This window comes from Momordica charantia (genome assembly GCF_013281855.1).
Source record: "Momordica charantia cultivar OHB3-1 chromosome 6 unlocalized genomic scaffold, Mcharantia_2.0 BLBB01000006.1, whole genome shotgun sequence".
NCBI classification, from domain to species: domain Eukaryota; kingdom Viridiplantae; phylum Streptophyta; class Magnoliopsida; order Cucurbitales; family Cucurbitaceae; genus Momordica; species Momordica charantia.
The window spans coordinates 1228663-1249097 of NW_028275164.1; the positions used below are offsets into that span (position 1 = coordinate 1228663).

Consider the following 20435-nt stretch of genomic DNA (forward strand, 5'->3'; position numbering starts at 1 on the left):
TCAAAACAGAGGAAAAATCTAAAAATGCACTTAAATTGGGGTTAACCCTGAAACAGTTTCTGAAAATTTGTAGATTTTGTAACGCCTCATGCTAATAAATTCAGTTTTGGGATTGGTAAAATTGGGGTAAGGAACGATCCAGGAACCTTAAACCGACGAATACAGAGGCATTGGAGTGAAATTGGGGTTGACTGAAGTGGGCCAATTTAGATGGCCAGACCAATGTCGCCGCTTGATTCTGAAATTAAGATCCACTGGATGAGATTTAGTGACCCAAAAACCTTCCGATTGTACAGAGTGGGGGAAGAGAGAGAGAGAGAGAGAGAGCCATGTGGGAAAAAGAGTTGGAAAGTTGAGTTGTTTTGGCTGTGGTTTTCGTTCTTATCGTAAGGGAGTGGCAATCGCCGTACAGCAGTTAGCGACCCACCACACCAAGTACTGCATCAATTCATATTCCGGATCCGATCTCTTCATTACAATTCGGGCACTATTTCTCTTTTTTCGCTTCGCTGTTGTGTGTTTGCTTGGCTTCTCCTGAATCTAGAGATCCCTTCACAATACCATTTCTGGGTGGGGCATACTCTGCTAAATTACCCATTTGGGTGAATTCCCACATCGAGAAATCACTCTCTATTTGAAGGATTTCTTGCTTTCGAGAGCACTCAGTTGGGGTATTGGCCTTTAGGGATCTGGGTTTTCTTTGATTGGCGATGGGGAGTGCTGAGGAGAAGGTTGTTGCTGTGATCATGGTCGGCGGTCCTACTAAAGGTAAATGAATTTCGAACTTCTTCCCAAATTTTTTTAGGAGGGAAGTTTTTCAAGCCCTTTACATTCAAATCTGAATTCATTTTACTTCATCTTCGAGCAAAACGTGATTCTGTTCATCTTATGGGGGCTCTGAATTGAGCTGCGAAGCTGTTCTTAGCTCTAATTCGACAAGGAAAACATAATTTCTCATCTGGGGTTCATAGGATTCAGATTTTCTTTTTCCTCCGACAAGAAACATATTCTTGGAATATTTTGTTCATATGGCTCTTTATTCACTGATATCTTATAATCAACAGGGACTAGATTTCGACCACTGTCATTGAATGTTCCAAAGCCTCTTTTTCCTTTGGCGGGACAACCAATGGTTCATCACCCAATTTCTGCTTGTAAAAGGGTATGTGTCCATGAAATCCAATAGGATAAGCTTTCATTTGATTACTGAATGCTTACTCTGAGGTTCCTCTGTTTTTTCAAAATACTACAATTACTGTTTGTGTACAGATTCCAAACCTGGCTCAGATCTATCTTATTGGTTTCTATGAAGAGCGTGAATTTGCATTATATTTATCATCCATTTCTAATGAACTGAAAGTCCCTATTAGGTAACCATTTCCCTTCAAATTCTACACAAAAAATTATGTTCGTCTCTTGATCTTTTTCTCTTTCTTTGTTGAATTTCTATTATGGTGGTTCTTGATGTTGTGGTGGTCATTAGATATCTGAAGGAACAGAAGCCTCATGGTTCAGCTGGTGGACTTTTTCACTTCAGAGATCTGATCATGGAAGACAGTCCGGTTTTTCATCTCACCTTCTCTAGTTCATTTTTTTTAATCCTGAAGTTGGTTAGGAACAGGTTCTTTGTTTTTTATTTTTACTTTTTTTTTTTCAATTGTGATTAATCTGAATCTCGAGGTAGATATGGTGATCCAATGGTGCATGTTAGACCTCTTCAATAATGTTTCTGTAATCTTGTGTCCAGTCGCATATCTTCTTGCTGAATTGTGATGTTTGCTCGAGTTTCCCACTTCCACAAATGCTAGGTAACTGTATTCATTTCCTTCTGGTTGCATATTTTTCGAGTTAAATTACAAGTTTGGTCAATAAACTTTTAGAATTGTGTCTAGATTCATAAACTTTTAGAAGTGTCTATTAGGTATGTAAACTCTAAAAAGTGTCTCATAGCTTTTTGAACTTTCAATTTTGTCTCTAGTAGATCTTTGATTTACGCGACACTCCCATGATTGTAAATGGTGTGCTAGTTAAGATTTATAGATTCACTTAATGAACATATCGAGTACTCACCAAGGTCTTTACCATCAATAAGATTGTTTCTTCGTTTTATCAGATGCTCACAAAAGCTACGGAGGGATGGGAACAATCCTTGTAATCAGGGTAAGTTAAACGCGACTGAGTTTGTGAGCTGCATTTTTTGAGTTTGTCGCCTTCCATTCTAGGTTATCTTTTCTCCTTCAGTGTTGGTCTTCATCTTTGTTTTGCGTTTAGGTTTCTGCTGAGGAAGCTAGCCAGTTTGGAGAGTTGGTTGCCGATCCAACCACAAATGAACTACTTCACTATGCGGAAAAACCCGAAACTTTTGTATGATAACTATCAAAAAAGTTTTCAATCTCGGTAACACTGCTTCTCTTTAAGACTGAATTTACACTTATTGTTCCCCTGCTTTCGTTTTCCAAAACAGGTGAGTGACCTCATAAACTGTGGTGTCTACATATTTACACCAGATATATTTTCTGCAATCCAAGGCGTTTCCACGCAGCGGAAAGAGAGAGGTGAGTAATAGGGGCAACTACATGATTGAAAATTACGATTCAACAACTCAACGATTTTAAAAAACGCAAGTTGTTTTCTTGTGTGTGATTTTGAATTGCTTCTCAAAGATGCTTTATTTTGTGCATTTTACCATTTTTGACTTGATTGTCACAAGGGGAAAAACTTTTTTCAGCTCCATAACCAAAACTTGGTTAGGTTGTTGTCATTCTCAATTATCTCTTATATGTAATTTGCAGCGAATTTAAGACGACTATCTAGCTTTGAAGCCCTCCAGTCTGCAACAAGGTTAGATTCTTTTCTTTATTTTGAAATTTTGTATTTAGATTTGGTAGCATTAATTATTTTTCTAATTTTAATTTGAAAACTGTTTAACTTTGCCATTTGAGCGATTCTCAGGGTCTTCGATAATATAAAATAGCTTGATAACTACATTTACTTATTATATAAAGTTCATCTAACAGGAGCTTGCCTAAAGACTATGTAAGATTGGATCAAGACATCCTATCGCCTCTTGCGGGGAAGAAACAGTTATATACGTACGAAACAATGGACTTCTGGGAACAGATCAAAACGCCTGCGTAAGTCTTACCTTCTAAACACGTGTTCTTATAAAGCTTCATCTCCATCCGTCCAAAAATATATGCACATCTTTTTTTGTAAACTCTTGCAGAATGTCCTTGAGATGCTCTGGCTTGTATCTCGCCCAATTCCGGGTCACCTCCCCGAACCTATTGGCAAGTGGAGACGGCACGAAAAGCGCTAGCATCACTGGTGATGTTTATATTCATCCTTCTGCGAAAGTACATCCAACTGCTAAGGTAACTTCCTGAACCCCGTAGTTGCAGACTACGAATATGATGATATTTTTTAGCACAAGGTTTTTTTAATCTTTCGAATTGACCTCACCTCTCTTCTATATCGGGAACAGATTGGCCCTAACGTTTCGATATCTGCTAATGCTCGAATCGGGGCTGGTTCTAGGCTCATCAGTTGTATCATCCTTGATGATGTTGAAATTAAGGTAAGGATTTATTATTCATGTGCACAAAATTTGATCTTGTACTCTGAAGCTTAATTTTCTTGGCTTCTCAGGATAATGCAGTTGTCATACATGCAATTGTTGGATGGAAATCTTCCATTGGCCGATGGTCTCGTGTCCAAGTAAGTTGAGAAATTTTCGTCTTGTTACCGGGTTTTTATCATCCCATAAAGAAGCTGATACATCTATATCACGGATATTACTCAAATAAGTTTTTCATTCCAAACCTTTTTTCAAACTTTAATGTTGCTTCTAGGCTGATGGAGATTACAATGCAAAGCGGGGAATTACAATTCTAGGTCTTACTCTTTTACTTTTTATGCTTTTTTCCCCCACATTATCGATCAAATATTCCACGGTTGGGGTTCTAATACAATGAAAAACCTCGGTTCTATCATCCAGGTGAAGCAGTAGCGGTCGAGGACGAAGTAGTGGTGACAAACAGCATTGTTCTCCCCAACAAGACTCTCAACGTGAGTGTTCAAGAGGAAATAATTCTATGAAAAAGAACTCTCTTATCAGTAAATTTTTGTTTCCCATTAATGTTGTTTCTGCTTTAAAAACGGATGCTGAAGCATCAAGAGTTCAACTTCTGTAAATTGGCATCTGTATGGAATTGGTAATAAGAACATTGATTCAATTTTGCAAAGTACATATGTCAATAAGCTACATATTTGACTATTCGATAGTTCAGCTCGATCGACTAGACAGCCATTCCGAGAAACAATAGTAGTGGGATACCCGAAAAATAGCCTCCAAAGACCAGGACTTGCTGTGCAGCCAACATATGAGCATCCCATGCTCCAAAAATCAATCACCAAAAGGAATGACTATAATAATATACTTTTAGATGATGCTTCAGGAAATGTCTAGTGATGATCTGTTGACAGTTTCAGAGTACCATGTTCTCCATGCTTCCATGTAATGGGAGAATAATTCTCTCAAAGCTGCAAAATCACAGGAAGGAAAAAGTTAGTTCACTTCACTCTATATAAGTAGTTTTTAGAGAAATTAGAATAGAGCATACCCTCGTTCTGATACCGAGGATGATAAGTTGAGGCGAGGCCTTCCCGGTTATGATCCCGTTTCGCTTCTCCATTTTTGGAAGCTCTAACTTCAATGGGGCAAAAGGCTCCGAATTTGAAGCTCTTGGAATTTTGATTTCCTTCCAATTTGTCTCGCCCATCAACTTCAGTTCCACAACCCTCAAGTTTGACATGTTTTTCCATCAGGGCATTGGGGCTCTTGTTCAGATCAAGTGCGTATCCCAATTTGTTTCTCTTCAAGTTGAAGTTAGTTATATCGGTTCCAAACGTCCTTTTATTAGAATCACATGGAATCGGTTTTCGAGAGTGACGATTCTCAACTTCATCTCTCAATCCTAGCCATCGAAATGCAGGCTTTCTGGTTTCAACGGTATGCGTCTGATTTAAAATGTGAAGTGAGGTCATTTACAAGTAGCTAAAGAAAAGTTAATTATATAGAAAAAAAAATGAAAGAAAGAAAGGAACTTAGGCTGATTTACCTTTTCAATAAGATGAATTGATGCTAAAACATTTGCAATATCGTAAAGACGTCTGACTTTGGCTGTAAAGTTGTAACCATAAACGAGAAATAAGCTCATAACCTACTCTGGGTGAAACTGAACAAAAGAAAAAAATTTAAATCTCACCAAAAAAAAGTTCATACTTCGCATTAGTGATATACTTTGTGCATCCCCTAGCAGTAATCTTGCAGCTTGATCCAGTGAAATCAAATGTGCCTGCGGGAGAGTTTCTATTTTCATTTACACACTAAAAATAGGGAAAAAACACAATTAATAACCATTTTAGTTTTTGATTAAAAAAGTTGTTTCAATTTTTTTTAATTCCCCTAAAATTCAAGATAGAGAACATAACAGACAAACATGGATAAAAAGTTATCAAACGAAACCTAAATTAAAATATAGCCATCTTCTCCATTGACTCACCTTAGAGCAGACAAAGAGCTTGACAAAATTCTGCGTAAGAAGTGCAAGAGATTTTTCCCTCCTATTTTCTGAAACCATCCGAAAAAAAAACACATTCAAAATCCAAAATTGGCCTCAAACTTGGTGCCGAACAAGAGAAGATAAAAAGTAAGAAGTCTCAGTTTCAAATGATACCCAAATTTAATTGAAATAGAACTTAGCAGAAGTCTACCACTTCTCACCGACTCTGAAGATTTAGACGTCACAGAGGTTGACTTCTGGCTTACAGAAGTTAGATCTGAAAATCCTAGAGTATCATCTTCATCGTCCCACATCTAATACCAAAAATGGTTTGTAAATCCATAACATCATTATCATTAAGACAGAAAATTGAGAGTTATAATAACAGTTCGACCTACTTTTGAGTGGTCATTGGCATCCATGCCTGACCTATTTCCCGTCAAACCTTCTTCCTGTTTAACAACAAAACACTTATTATTAGGCTAATTACAAAGAGATTAAACAAAAAAAAAACAATCGAGACACCTTGAGTTGCCGTAATGCGTTAGGGAGGCCTGAAAATCCTATCCAATTATATTGATTCTTGGCCTTCCTAGCAAGAATCTGAGATCAAACAAACAAAAAAATTGCAATATCAACAACAGAGCACCTAAGAAGAGAAAACAGTAGTAATTGTAACCAAATTGTTACCCCAACGCTTTCCAAAACGTTGACAATGTCGTAGATCCGCCGCCTCTCAACACCTGCAAAAAACGCAAACGGCAAAAAGTTTTCAAAATTTGAGGATGCGGCGAAGTAAAACAGAATCAGGAAAAATAAACGTACCCAACCGAACGGCAGCATCGTCGAGGGTAATCGAGTGAACACCATCGCGATCGTACAATCTCAAAAAACTAAGAGAAGATTGAGATGATGAGGAACATGTACAGAGTATGAATAAACAGTGAAACAAAGAGAGGGAGAGAGAGTACTTGGAGCATAAGAGGCCGAGCGATTTCTGCTTCCGGGAATAGGCGGAGGAAGAGTCCGGTAGAATGTAGGGTAGATGGAGATTCGCCATGGTTGAAGCAATGGAGTTGCAGATTGAGGAGAAGATTGATTTTGCAGTTCAAAATTGGAGGGAATCGCAAAAGATTTAAACAGAAGATTGAAGGAGAACCGTTGAAGGAAGGAGGGAGCGTGATTCGAGTTCAAACTGAAGAGCGCCTACGATTTTTGAAAATCCTCTGTTGTCTCTGGATATGACTGTTTTGCCCTCGGTGTTGCCTTTATTTATTTATTTTTAATTACTAGTTAAACTAGTTTTAATATGCATTTAATAATTGTTGCTGGAGCAGAGATGATCAGACCCATGCTACTGCGAAAAAAAGAATGGTAGGCTACGCTTTCGACTCGGGAGGTCACACTTTGATAACGTATTCTTGTTCGACCTCTCATTCAAATCATACCTGAAACTGATTTAAGTATCAGAGTGTCTACTCTCTGTGCACGTATTCTTTCGTCCGAGTCACTAGTCACAATCATCTAAACCTGACTGATAGTTGACCTAACCGAATCGGACTACGAATCATTTTGTTGAAGAAACAACCCTTATTACTTTTTATCACTTAATTATTAGGCCAACCTGGTTTGGCCTAATTTGATAGGGTTAAAAAGAGATTTATATTAAAACTATTGTATTACAAAATCCTCTCTGTTTTTTTTTTTAACACACAAAAGTCTCTTTCTATAGTAAGAGGAGAATGCCAACATTTTTTTATGATTGGCTTTTGACTATTTTATATTGCGATTCATGTTGCTATACGTAATTGCAAATATATTAGTTTTATTATTATTAATTCTTTCCATTTACTACTCTGCTTAATTATTTCCACAATAATCTTTTATTTATTTATTTATTGCACACAATAATACTTTTTACTCATCCATGTGATCATTTTCATGTTGGGCCTCTTTAGTGGATTCATACAACCTAGACTAAGCCTATACATGCCCAAAATGATGTTTCATAGGTTAACTTTTTTATTTAATCCATTATTATATTGTAGAAGATAATTGAGAATTCAAATTGAAAACGAAATAATATACTAATTTTATCCATGACATAACCATTAACGAAGATCTGGTTGGAAAAAAAAAAGGGAGGGAGAGTCAATTAATTGTTTTTGGATTTGCATATATTTATGAATCTTTGAGATTTGCATATATTTATATTGTTGTCAAGTAAATATAATGCTTCTCAAAATAAAAATAAATAAATCTAAGACTGTCTTAGAGTGATTTTACTTGGAACAATAATTTTTATTGAATTTTATTTTTAAAAAATACACACGTGTTTCAAAATAATTATGAAAAATTTTAAAATGTTAAATATGTATTTGACTCAAAATGGTCAAACAAAATTTAACTAATAAACCAGCTAAGATCAAGTCACAAAATATTCAATTTCAATTACTAAAATATCAAATTCTAACAACAAAATTAAGAAGTAAAACAATAATTTATCATCGGAATTAGAATAAACAATAAATTAGACAAAAGAACTAAACTAATAACCCTGATTAATTAAATAATTTCTCTTACAGATCCAATTTAAAAAGTTAAAATTAAATCTATCAAACTGAGATAAAAAAAAAGATTTATTACTTTTCAATCATTTAATTGAAAATCATCTCAAAATTGCCCACATGAGCTTATATCTAAACTACATCTAGATGTTCAAATCCTCATTTTCATACTTTTGTTTAGTGTACAAAAAAAAAATAGTAAAATATTTGTTTAATCTAGATTTTGATTTGATTTATATTTCATTGATGGTTAATCCCTTTTTGTTTTAATTTCTATTTAATCCATAATTTCAAAAGTGAAGTGAGTTTGAATTTAATTTTTAATTGGTTTAAAGTTTGAATTTAGACTTTATTTGGTCTCTAAAGTTGGGTTAAAATTTCACTGAAATCTATAGACTTGCGGATGAAATTTGAACTATCATGGAGGAGAAATACAAAATTGGCAATGAAGATTTCGGGAGACAAACAACTTTTTTCGCTTTATTTGTTAGTTGAAAATGATTTAATTGGTTATTAATGAAGTTGTATGTCGTTTGAAAAAAAAAAAGAAACAATTAGTTGACTTGGAACGAAGATGTGATAGAATTTTACTACTTAGCAAAATGATGATTAAAGATCAACTTAATTTAAAGATTAATTAGAAATCAAATTCACCAACTTCAAAGACTAAAAATGCATTTTACTGAAACAAAAACTCATTTTAAATTAATAAAATGATGACGAAGTTGAGAAATAAAAAAGAAAAGAATATTTAAAGGCAAAATAAAAGGAGGGGGAATAATTAATAATTAATTTGGTTAATAATGTTTTGAATAAAGAAGGGTAGGGGATCGGATCGGATGGATGCAGGTTTCTTAAAGAAGAAAAAGGCAAAAAGAGGGTTTCAGAAGCAGAAGCAGAAGCAGATCGCCAAAAGATCTCTCCCTCACACGCAATCCCAAGTGGAAGCTGGCGTAAAAACAAAATTCAACCTAAAAAAAACCCCACTTTCAGATTAACTTTTTTTATTTTATTTTATTTTTTCCAAAGTTTAATAATCTGATTCTGGATATCATTTTGGATTGGATATCATGATCATATCATATCATATCCCCAAACTACATAAAATCACGATTTGACTGTTCACGCAAATGGAGGGACCTTTTTTTTTTTTTCTTTCTTTCTTTCTTTTTGGATTCTGAATCAAGAAATCCTCTGTTCTTCGGATTCTGTACTGCACCATGTCCTTTTTCGCCGCCGCCGCCGTTTTCGGTTTCCTCAGCCGCCGCTACAAAATATGCTTTATTTTTCAAATTACTGTTTCGAAAGAAGAAGAAAAGAAAAAAAAAAAAAAAGGAACAGAATGGTCAATCTGCACAAGTGGGCCTAATCTTCTCTGCGCTGCGCTCGGATTTCACAAATCACAATAAACAAACAAACTCACTAAATATTTGGATTCTCAGAATCTCAGCTTTTACTGTCCCCATTAATTAAACTCCTCCCATTTATAACATGACCCCATTTCTTCCCCCTTCCTCTCCATCCTTCATTTCTTACAGCCATGGCCACTCGCCAACAGCTTCATGTTCTGGCCGTGGATGATAGCCTCGTCGATCGGATGGTCATCGAGAGGTTGCTCAAGATCTCCTCCTGTAAAGGTGAACAACAACTGTGTATTCTAATCAATTCATTTTGTTTCACTGAGTTCTTGAAGCTGATTGGATCTTGGGGGTTTTGTTTCCGCAGTGACGGCTGTGGAGAGTGGGAGAAGTGCTCTGCAGTATCTGGGTCTTGAAGGCCAAACCAATTCTGTCCACTTCAATGTAAGTAAGCCACCTAAATTTGATATTCCCTTCCATTTTGGGTCCATCTGCCCCTCAGATTTTATGTCTCTGTTGTGTAAATTTCTGGCTCTGCCTCTGATTTTAGCAGCTCTGCTCTGTTGTTTAACCATTGAAACTTGGGGGTTTGTGGCGTTTGGTTGCAGGGTTTGGAGGTGAATCTCATCATCACTGACTACTCCATGCCCGAAATGACAGGTTATGAACTTCTCAAGAGGATCAAGGTTGGTTTCCATGTTTTCGTGTTCTTCAATTTCTTTTGAAGAAAACCCACTTCCTTGAAGCCCTCGTGTTTGTTTAAATGGCTGAATGAGATTTGTTATGAGCAGGAATCATCAGCTTTTAGAGAGATTCCTGTTGTCATAATGTCATCAGAGAACATCTTGACTAGAATCGACAGGTATAGATTCCCACTTTTTTTAAATTTTTTTCTGGTTCTTGGATTCGTTGTTCTTTCAACTTCAATGGGGTTTCTTCTTTATGACAGTTGCTTGAAGGAAGGGGCTGAAGAATTCTTAGTGAAGCCTGTGAAACTCTCTGATGTGAAACGATTGAAAGACTTCATCATGAAAGGAGAAAATGGAGAGAAGAGAATTGGTCTCAAGAGGAAGCTTGATCTTGATCATGATCATGATCATGACCAACACCCCTTATCGGCTCCGGCGCCGGAGGCTTTCGATTGCCAAGGATTTCTGCAACCATCGCCGCCGTTGTCTCGGGCATCGCCGATCAGATGTTCATCGAAGAAACCCAGATTACTCACTGGCGACCAATCCATATAATGGAAAAAAGAGTGGTTAATTATTATTATTATTAAAATTTTTTTTTTTTGGATATGAGTGTTGATTCGTGTTGTTTGGGAACTGACATCCCATTTGATATTTCTGTTTTTGGTTCATTGTGAAAGTAAATTGAAGTTTGAATGAACATAGACAAATTTTGGAGCAGCATATTCAACAGTTTTTTAAATTTGAATTTTAAATAAGTATTCACATTGTTTTTGGGCTAAGTTTTGATTTTCTTCTTGAACTATATGTATGATGATTTTTTATTTATTTTTATTTTTTGTGTTTTTTGAGGAGGTATGTCTTAAATCTTCGTTTTGTAAATTTTTATATTAAAAAAAATGAAACTATAAAAGGTTATACAAAAATTAATAATGTGAAATGGTTAATAATTGTTGTAAGTTATAACTATGGTTAGGTCGTTTATAATGATTATTCAATCAGATCTTGATAATTCAATAATAATATTTTAATCAATGCACCTTATGAAATGTAATTGATGAAGGTTGAGTGTCATCAATTTGTTGTTTATATCTAATTGATTAAATCCATACAAGCAGTGTAAACAAACAAGATATTTAATATTCATATTTATCAAACAGACCCCTAATCCGAATCAATTTTAAGGGTTAACACGAGTATTTCACATATCCCCACCCATCTCCTTCGAATTGAATTTTTTTTTCTCAAGTATATTTCATTTTTAAAGATTCACTAAAACAACTCAAAACTAATTTAACACCTCAATTTTATTAAGAAGCAAATCAAGGTATTTATACAAGAGGTGAATAAGCTACAACTCAGCTTACTAAGAATAATTACAGAGAAAATACACAGGAACTACATAATGACCAATATACCCAATAATTTTTGGGTTGTAATTTTATTTTCAATTTAGTATTTGAACTAAAAATGAAATACACTCATATTTATATATAAATAAAAAAAAATTGTTGTGACAATTTTGGAAATGTAGGGAGTGAAATTTCTCTCTTAATTATTACCTTAATAAATGAACTAATGAATAACGTTTGAGAACTACCAAGTAAAAGACTACAATAATTATTATTTTTTAAAATAACGTGTTTCTTTAGTTACCTCTTTTTTAAAATATTTTTAAAATCCAAGCTCTGAAAACTAAAAAGTAAACTTATTTATAGTTTTTAAAAAAGAAAGCTAAGAGCAAAATATATTTTTCAAAAGGAGTTTAAGAGACCAGAGTAATTATTTTATTAAAATATTAAAAAAAATTTCCAGAAATTAGAATTAGAAAAAGAAAAGAAATGTTGAAGGTAAGCAAGATTTAAAACTATGAAATGGAAAGTTCCTAGGTGGTTTAATTGATCCCTTTTGTCTGTTTGAAATAGGTAAACATTTTCAAAATCGTATAAAAATTTGAAAAACTGATCAAAACAAATTCTCTTTTTAATATTTTAAATTTATTCTACAACATAAATTTATTTTATTATCAAACCAGTCTAACCAGCCCACCTTAGTTTCCGAGAAATTCCCAAACAAAAAACCAAAACTACTTTTTGGGAATGGACAAACAACAACGAGAGAACAGCAACAGGCATCCAATAACTTATCATATAGGCCGAAGACTTGAGAGTCTTCGTCAAGCTCAAGCAGAGACCATTACCGGATTCGGAGCTCAGGAAGATGGTTGGCGCGAGGCTGGAAGATGCTACTGGTTTCAAAGAAGAGCTCGTCAGAAACGCCTTGGCTTCCGCCATTAAAGCTCACAGGCAACCAGACAAGCCATTTCTTGTCGAGAAAACTCGCGACTTCTCTGTCATCAGTTTCGCCGGATCTTGGTCGGCGGATGGCTGGTTTTCCGGTTCCAGTACGTCTTTCGGTGAAACGGAGATCAGCAGGCGGCTCTTTCCGTCCATCAGGAGCATCGGCGTCGGCGATTTTGCCATCGTCAATTCTGCGTTCTTTCAGAGATTTGAAGGCATCCTGGGGAAGCTGAAGGAGGTACGTCGCCCTAATTGTCCCCCAATTCTTCGAATTTCACCCCAACAACCACTGAAATAAATGTTATTTTGTTGATACCCGACTAGAGAGGAGATTTCTACCTACTCGTTAATCTTAATTAATTTGTTAACCAGAGTAAAAAAAATAAAAGGTTTTTTGACTATGAAATGAAAGTAGAATAACATTATAAATATGTTAGCAATTCTTATTTTCACAAAAATAGGGGATTATATGATTATTTAAACCCGGTAATTAAGATATTGGCTTTCTTTTTTTTTAAGTTTCCGTTAAATTACTATAATCTAGATAGATACTAATTTTTTTTTGTATAACTGCTTTTTTAAAGAACTGTTGGTAATGGAATTTTTATTTCTCAGGTAGTGAAAGTGAATAAGGCGGTAGTGTTTTCGGGCCACTCAGCCGGAGGTCCGATAGCCATTCTTGCAACCATCTGGCTGTTAGAACAGCAAAGAAACTCAAACTCAAACCCCAACTTCACTCCTCCAAAATGTATCACATTTGGGTCTCCCCTTGTTGGTAACTTCATTTTCTCCCATGCTCTCAAAAGGGAGAAATGGTCCACCCATTTTGTACACTTCATCACGAGGTACGACATCGTCCCACGCATCCATCTTGCTCCTCTACCTTCGCTGCAATCACAACTGCAGACCATCCTTGACTCCTTGAGCTCGAGATCGCCCGGGCCCGCCTTGATCGGGAATGTGGCTACCACCTTCTTCATGACGGTGATGAGGAACGCATCGGCTGTGGCAAGCAACGTGGCTTGCCATCTCATGGGAAGCACAAACCTTCTACTGGACACATTGAAAAACTTCGTCAAATTGAGCCCTTACCGGCCTTTTGGAACCTACGTTTTCTTTACTGAGGGTGGGAAAGCAGTTGTGGTGACCAACCCAGATGCTGTTTTACAAATACTGTTCTACTCTTGTCAGTTGAGCTCCGTGGGGGAATGTGGTCGGATCTCTCATCAGAGTTTAATGGACCATTGGGGCTATGAATCTAAAATACAACGAAACTGGGAGCTCCTACACTCTATTCGTCTGGATGAATTGGTTAAGCTTCCGTTATCTTTGGCTGGCAGGAACACGCCATTAACGGAAGCCTTGAATGAACTTGGCCTAGTAAGTTCTTCTCTTCTTGCTTTCTTTTTCGTCTCCAGTCTCTAACAATCATGTATTTCCATGTGTATCTTCTTCAAAAGTTCGTCTTTTCCTCAGAATAGTTTGAAGTGTTTTATATGACATGGAAAAGAGTTGGTACCTCGATAACTAAGATGCTGTTGCTTTCTACCTAATTTTGTGAATGTGAAATTACAGAGTACGAGAGCATTAATGAACCTTCGAGCTGCTGGTGCGTGTGAAGAGCAGAAGATGAAAAATCAAGAAAGGATGGAAGAGAAGAAACAATATACCGAGGAGCGATTGTCTCGGCTAGAAGAAGAATACAGAGCTGTATGTAAGGTTGATGGTTTGGGATATTATGATGCCTTTAAACTCCAAAAGGATGCAAGAGACTTCCACGCTAATATCTGGAGGCTTGAGCTAGCTGGTGTGTGGGATGAGATCATAGAAATGCTCAAAAGATATGAGCTCCCAGATGAACTCGAGGGCAAAGACGAATGGATACAACTTGCAACCCGCTTTCGCCGTCTTGTTGAGCCTCTAGATATTGCTAATTACTATAGACACTCGAAGAATGATGACACTGGACCTTATCTGATAAAAGGAAGGCCGAAACGTTACAGATTTACACAAAGATGGCTTGAACACAAGCAAAAGATGATAGAATCCAGTGAAGAATCAAGTCTTTGGGCAGAGGTTGAGGAGCTTCGTATCCAAACTAAAACCAGAACATTTGCTGAAAATGAGAAGGAAATTACAGAGTTGGAGAAGAAAATAAAGCGATGGATCAACGAGATCAAAGATGATATGTTGTTGAAGAAATCTACCTTTATGGAGTGGTGGAAGACACTTCCTGAGCACCATAGATCACAGTCTTGTATTAAGGACGATGTCGAGAGGATGGAGAACGGAGTGGACGCTATTGACACAGTGTAGTCTAACATTATAAGGTGTTGTACACGTAAAAGACTGTGATGTTCCAACAGGTTCCCTTCTGTTTGAATGAATTAAGAACTGGAAACTTGGTTCGAACGTGTCCTAATGAGGACATGTTTTCTTTAAATAAAAATGTTCTGGAACTTTTCTTTCACTTCCAAATTTCTCCTAATGGCGGCGCTTTTAACAAAATAGTCAACAAGAACTAACCTTGGAATCTCCGACAGAAACAGCCGACCACCTATAATGCTGAGGAAGAGGGTCCTCCGCTGGTCCGTCTTCTAGAAGATATCGGGATGTTTAGAAAACAATGTAAGCTCCAACTTAAATTTCAAAAACACAGCATAAACAAATATAGAGAAGAAACAAGGAGTTCAAATGATGTCAAAACATTCACATCAGAGCGACCATTTTATAATAATAGAGCTCAAGATATAATTTTCAGAGGACACAAAATTTGGTTTCAATGAACTGCACAAGGATACATCACACACCCAACGAAACTCAGATTCTAATGAAAACGTTAATAAGCTGATACTTTCTTCTTGACAACCGCATTCTGTTCGTTCGCAGGAATTGTAATAGTCTAGTTTACCTAAAAAATAACCCATCAATAATCAATGTTTTCAAAATAACTTGTGCATCAGCCAGGACAATATCAACAGTAAATGAATACCTACAGTATGTATAGAAGGAGTTAATACCTCCATTCCATGGGTAGCTGATTAACCAATCTATCCTTCAAAATTTCATAAGTGTGACAGTTAAATGAGCCAAAAATACATGATCAAAATGAAATATAAAAATGTTTAGGCTGGTGACCTCGATCTCGTTCAATAGAATTAGAAAATCTCACAACTGAAGTTATTCAGCAATCATATCATTATTCACTCCATGATCAAAATGATGATAGAACTTCATTAAAAGGCAGATTCACCAATGCCCTGATGAATACATGACTTACAAGCTTACACAGTGTGAAATTCGTCCTCGTGAAGATCAAGCAATTACAGAAACTACGAGAAACCATCTTCCAGCAATTAATCATCCTGCCACTGCCAATAAACTACAGACGTGGGAAATATGCTATGCCCATTTATTACAGTCAATAAAAACCAGAAGCTGGAGGGCTATAACCAAAAAGTTACAGTAAAGGGTTCCAATAAAGGGTTCATATCCGTCTAAACTCTTAATCAAGAAAAGTTAAGCTTTACCTTTGACTGACCTCAACTATTCAACTGCTGCTGGTGGCTATGAACAGCAAAAGTATACAATAATTAGTAGTGAAACATGCGAGTTTTTAAAAATATTTCCACATTTCATTTTGGCGTATATTCTCCTGGGACTTGAGTGTCTTTCTTGAGTCCTTGACATGCTATAAACCCCATGCAAATAGTCAATCATGACACTAAAATCTCATAAAATCAGCAGGACTAAGGAGGAAAGCGACAAATAGAAAACTTCAGCATTCCTACGAAGTATACAAATACAAATTAATAAAAAGTGGAAAAAATAAATGTTTATCATTATTCCATGTATTCATTTCTATACCACCTCGTCTATTCACATACCAAGTACGAAATAAGTCCTCTACATTGGCAAATGTACGATAAGATAAGAACCACACTCATGTACGATGCAGATCAGTTTAAAGGTTCTCAATCTCATAACCATGCTTCAATGCCCAAATGCCACACATCTATTTCTATGAAACTCAGAGCCCAAGACTACCATAATACCCAAGAGACACAAAAAGAAGTGAGACCAGACGTACATTAACTCGCAGAAACTGAACTCTACCTAAGACCTTGAAATCATGCTACAAGAACGAGCTAATGGTAACGTCGGGCTGCCACCATGTACATTTGTCTCACTGTCGGCAGGATCACACTCATATGGCTTCCTGCACCCAGGACAGCGCCCATCCTCTTCAAGAATCCTCTTGTGACAGAAAAGGCACAGCCGGAATCCACAGAAACAAGGTAAAAAACTTGAGTCTGTAAGGTCCAAGTCTTCAAAGCAAATTGGACAAGATGTAGGCACAGACATAACACCACCACAGGCCCAAGGGATGCCTCCACATCCATAACGCCGGTCTGTATTTGGTAAACTAAGCTGCTTCGATAAAGTGGGCAAACTCTGAGGACGAAAGGCATCATCAGGCCTCCATGCTCGGCAACTCATTGGAGCCCTCTGCGCAATTCTCCCACATTCTAATTTCGAGTCACCATCTCCAACACCCAACTCATTTCTGCTATCTCCGCAAGAATCCAATTGAGAAACAGCATCACCCCTAGGGGAAGACTCGGAACATTGATCATGTTGCTTGTCAGTGGCGGCTAGAGCATCAGCAATAGCCTCCCAGTCATCCAAGCCATCATCATCTCCTTCCTCCTCCGTTATACTCCCTGAGCGACAACCGCTAGAGCTGCTACGGCAGCTACTGCTACTGCTACTCCCAGTAAAATGAGGACCGGAATCATTACCACCCAAGATACTACTGGCAAGACTAGGGGGGCTGTTAGACGGCGACTCCGAAAAATCGCTGTCGTGGTGAACCGATCCACCATTGTCTCCTCCTATTTCCCTCATATTTATTTTCTTGGAGGAAAGATTATCGTCTTTGCTCGTTTTAATGACCACTGAATCAAGGCGATTGTCTTCTTCGTTCCATTTTTTGTTCTTTACAGCACCTATCACTCGCGAACCCAAATCGATTTAAAACTAATTCTCACATGCACATATCCCGTTCCATAAAATAAATTCAATTAACAACAATATGAAATATAATTAGTAATTATACCTCGAGAAAGCCATTGTTCCCGACGAACATCAAGCTTGGACTGCTTCAATTTGGAATTCTTGACCTGAACCCCCACCGAAACAATTACGGCATATTAGAACAACAAAGACAAAAAAAAAAAAAAAAAAAGCAATCAATAATCAAACGAAAACAAAAACAAAATCATCGGCATTTAAAATAAAAGAAAAATTGAGAAGATTTACGTCTGAATAGAAAGAGAGAGAGAGTCCTCACCCTCTTCTTCTTGGGCAAGGGTAAATCCCGGGCGCTTGGGGCCAAGGAAATTGAAGCATTGGTGATCGAATCAGTTACCATGATTGAAGACTTGGAAATCGAATTGGAGGAACGAAGGTCGCAAAGAAACCCTAATTTGTGTGGATATTTTTCCGGGAGAGAGAAGATCTTCGAGGGGGAGAGAGAGAGAGAATGGATAACGGAAACTCCTCTGCTTCGCTCGCTCTTTTCCACAGACTAGCAAAAACAGAGGGCCGAGATTTTATTTAAATATCGTCCAAGTTACCAAAATACCCCTCACTTTTGCTAAATCTACGGGGTTACCCAGCCACGGCCCACGGGCATTGGTAATTTGGTATCGTATCGTGCATTCCTGTATTGCCCGAAGAGAAGAACGAAACGATGTCGTATGGAGACCCATATGATTGGGCCTTTTACCGTAAATGGGCCGTAGTTAGGCCTAACAACCTCGGTCCTTATAATCGGTGGTAATTCTGCCATTGCCCGAACATCATTTAAAATTAAATATTACATTTAGTTCTGTGTTTTTTTTTATAATTATTCTTGTTGAGTAAAAAGAAAAAATACCTCTATTTTTGTCAGTACTTTTTAACGGCTTCAATATTATAAATTATCTTAAATATAAAAAATTTAATTCAGTAATTTGGGAATTGGGTTCTCTTTTCCCAAACCTAAATTTAGGTTTCCAAGTTGCTTGCAGAAAATAGTACATAATATTAGGGGAAATCTCCACCACCGTGGTCTTTTTTTCATTTTCCATTTTTCAATATAAATGAAGTGTTGCAATTTTTTCAAGTAGCCTATATTTGTCAACCTAAGTGAATTATTATTATTTCTATATGATAGGGTTGGGGTGAAAACAAATTTGGGTTGGGCTTGACCAATATTTTGTTTAGTCCCACACGAAAAGGATAGGATGGTAATTCTCTAATATATATTTTTGGGAGAAAGGTTACGGCCGACCTTTTTTTTTTTTCTCAATTCAATTGCAAAGTCAAATATTGAACCATCACGAATTGGTAAACTAGGCTCGAATTGGTATTATGGCTAGTTAGCTATGAATATATGCTGTGAATTTGAGAATTCAACTTATAACCTCTTAAGAAAATATGGATATCTTTATTATTAAACCATGTTCGAGTGGACAATTTTGATATTTTTTACTCATTTGATTATGTTTTAGGTTAGAATATTGTTAGAGTTGGATTTGGGTATTTAATGAGTTGATTTAAAGTATTTTGTTGATTGAATTTTGTGTGATTTACGGCGTTGTGAAGAATTTTTTTATAGGTTAATTTTGATGAGGTATTCGCTTCTTCATTATTTAGGCGGAAGATTTCAATTAAAAAGTTTAAGAAATAAGTATAAGAGTAACTTTTAAAAAAAGTTATAATTGTAAAAAATATCTTGGTCCCATAAAAAATTCACCAAATGCTATATTTTAATTATGAACATTATTATACAATAAGCAAATGCATCATTTAAAGTTTGAATAACCTTGTATTAGTTTTAAATTTTATCTTTTCAAGGTAAACTCTTATTCCATTATGCTTTTGAAATTGGACCATGACATGGCATTTTAAGTATTGTGTGGTAATACTTCTTTAGATGATCTTTTTTTTTTCAATGAGCTACAATAACCTTGCAATAATAATACAAATGACATATATTTCTTGAAATGTTAGTTTATCTAAAGTACTCATTCTTTTTTTTTTTTTACGATAAATCAACTTCTGTAGGATGACATTCATACAAATTTGTTATGTTATAAATAAACTTTTTAATTTTTTTAAATTTTTGTGGGCATTACCAAGGTCGAATTTTACATATATATGAACAAAATGATTGAGAAACAAAAAATTGCATCTTATAAAACAATTCTTAATCAAAGATTATTGACGAGAATCTTTTCCAAATTAAGGGGTAGTGTAATAAAAATAAGAAAAGGAATTAATAATCAAAATAAAATTAGGATCATAAAGAAAATTAATTTCCCGAAAAACGAAAAAGATAATGAGATATTTATCTAATATTCCTTGATAAAAAATGTCAACTATAAATGTGTTTTTTTTATGGAAAACTATAATACTGTTTTAATCTTAATTCTTAACCATAACAATTCATAATATAATATAAAAAAAAACCCATAAATTTGGATTATTAGTAATGCGTGCAAAAGAATCTCTTCACCGAATAAAGACAAGAGAAAATTAAAAATATTACATATTATATTTTTATTTAATTTTTAACTTTTATACGTCATTTCCAAAGAATTTGTTATTATTATTATTATTTCATTGATGTTGTTTACTTGAATATATCTGGAATCGGAATAGACTGATTACCAAAATACTCTTATATATTTATAACTAATATAAAATTACATTAATTAAAAAATATGTTATGAGATTTTTTATATTGAAAAAAAATAATTACTTATAATAATTTTTAGATCTACTTATATTATTTTACTTAATAGTAATAAATTATATATTTTGTATTTAAGTCTACATTTTTTTACACTTTATTTGATATTATTATTACATTATTTATTATAATAAACTTTCTTTTACCAATTCAATC

At 35.6% G+C, this 20435-nt stretch overlaps 5 protein-coding genes across 5 annotated transcripts; 3 read left to right on the forward strand and 2 right to left on the reverse strand.

Moving 5' to 3' along the window:
* Positions 1-236: 236 nt before the first annotated feature.
* LOC111007034 (ADP-glucose pyrophosphorylase family protein) lies at positions 237-4244 on the forward strand. The gene is made up of 15 exons (XM_022279191.2): positions 237-768; positions 1065-1162; positions 1270-1370; positions 1484-1562; positions 1748-1808; positions 2114-2160; positions 2272-2364; positions 2465-2555; positions 2793-2841; positions 3018-3134; positions 3227-3374; positions 3485-3577; positions 3649-3717; positions 3852-3894; positions 3998-4244. Exons 1-15 carry the CDS (start codon positions 711-713, stop codon positions 4096-4098), a joined length of 1248 nt encoding a protein of 415 aa, XP_022134883.1. The 5' UTR covers positions 237-710; the 3' UTR covers positions 4099-4244.
* On the reverse strand, positions 4209-6773 carry LOC111007035 (E2F transcription factor-like E2FE). The gene is made up of 11 exons (XM_022279192.2): positions 6536-6773; positions 6390-6457; positions 6255-6307; positions 6090-6167; positions 5963-6016; positions 5776-5878; positions 5565-5632; positions 5285-5357; positions 5121-5182; positions 4623-5019; positions 4209-4542 (listed from the first exon to the last, which is right to left on the reverse strand). The coding sequence occupies exons 1-11, from the start codon at positions 6622-6624 to the stop codon at positions 4454-4456; spliced, it is 1134 nt and encodes a 377-aa protein (XP_022134884.1). The 5' UTR covers positions 6625-6773; the 3' UTR covers positions 4209-4453.
* A 2310-nt stretch (positions 6774-9083) lies between these two features.
* LOC111006948 (two-component response regulator ARR5-like) lies at positions 9084-10901 on the forward strand. Its single transcript, XM_022279059.2, has 5 exons — positions 9084-9768; positions 9857-9933; positions 10098-10175; positions 10281-10351; positions 10439-10901. Exons 1-5 carry the CDS (start codon positions 9672-9674, stop codon positions 10731-10733), a joined length of 618 nt encoding a protein of 205 aa, XP_022134751.2. The 5' UTR covers positions 9084-9671; the 3' UTR covers positions 10734-10901.
* A 1368-nt stretch (positions 10902-12269) lies between these two features.
* On the forward strand, positions 12270-14948 carry EDS1 (alpha/beta-Hydrolases superfamily protein). Its single transcript, XM_022279150.2, has 3 exons — positions 12270-12716; positions 13094-13858; positions 14054-14948. The coding sequence occupies exons 1-3, from the start codon at positions 12399-12401 to the stop codon at positions 14792-14794; spliced, it is 1824 nt and encodes a 607-aa protein (XP_022134842.1). The 5' UTR covers positions 12270-12398; the 3' UTR covers positions 14795-14948.
* Positions 14949-16291: 1343 nt separating this feature from the next.
* On the reverse strand, positions 16292-18080 carry LOC111007016 (uncharacterized). Its single transcript, XM_022279151.2, has 3 exons — positions 17832-18080; positions 17598-17661; positions 16292-17487 (listed from the first exon to the last, which is right to left on the reverse strand). Exons 1-3 carry the CDS (start codon positions 17910-17912, stop codon positions 16595-16597), a joined length of 1038 nt encoding a protein of 345 aa, XP_022134843.1. The 5' UTR covers positions 17913-18080; the 3' UTR covers positions 16292-16594.
* Positions 18081-20435: the final 2355 nt, after the last annotated feature.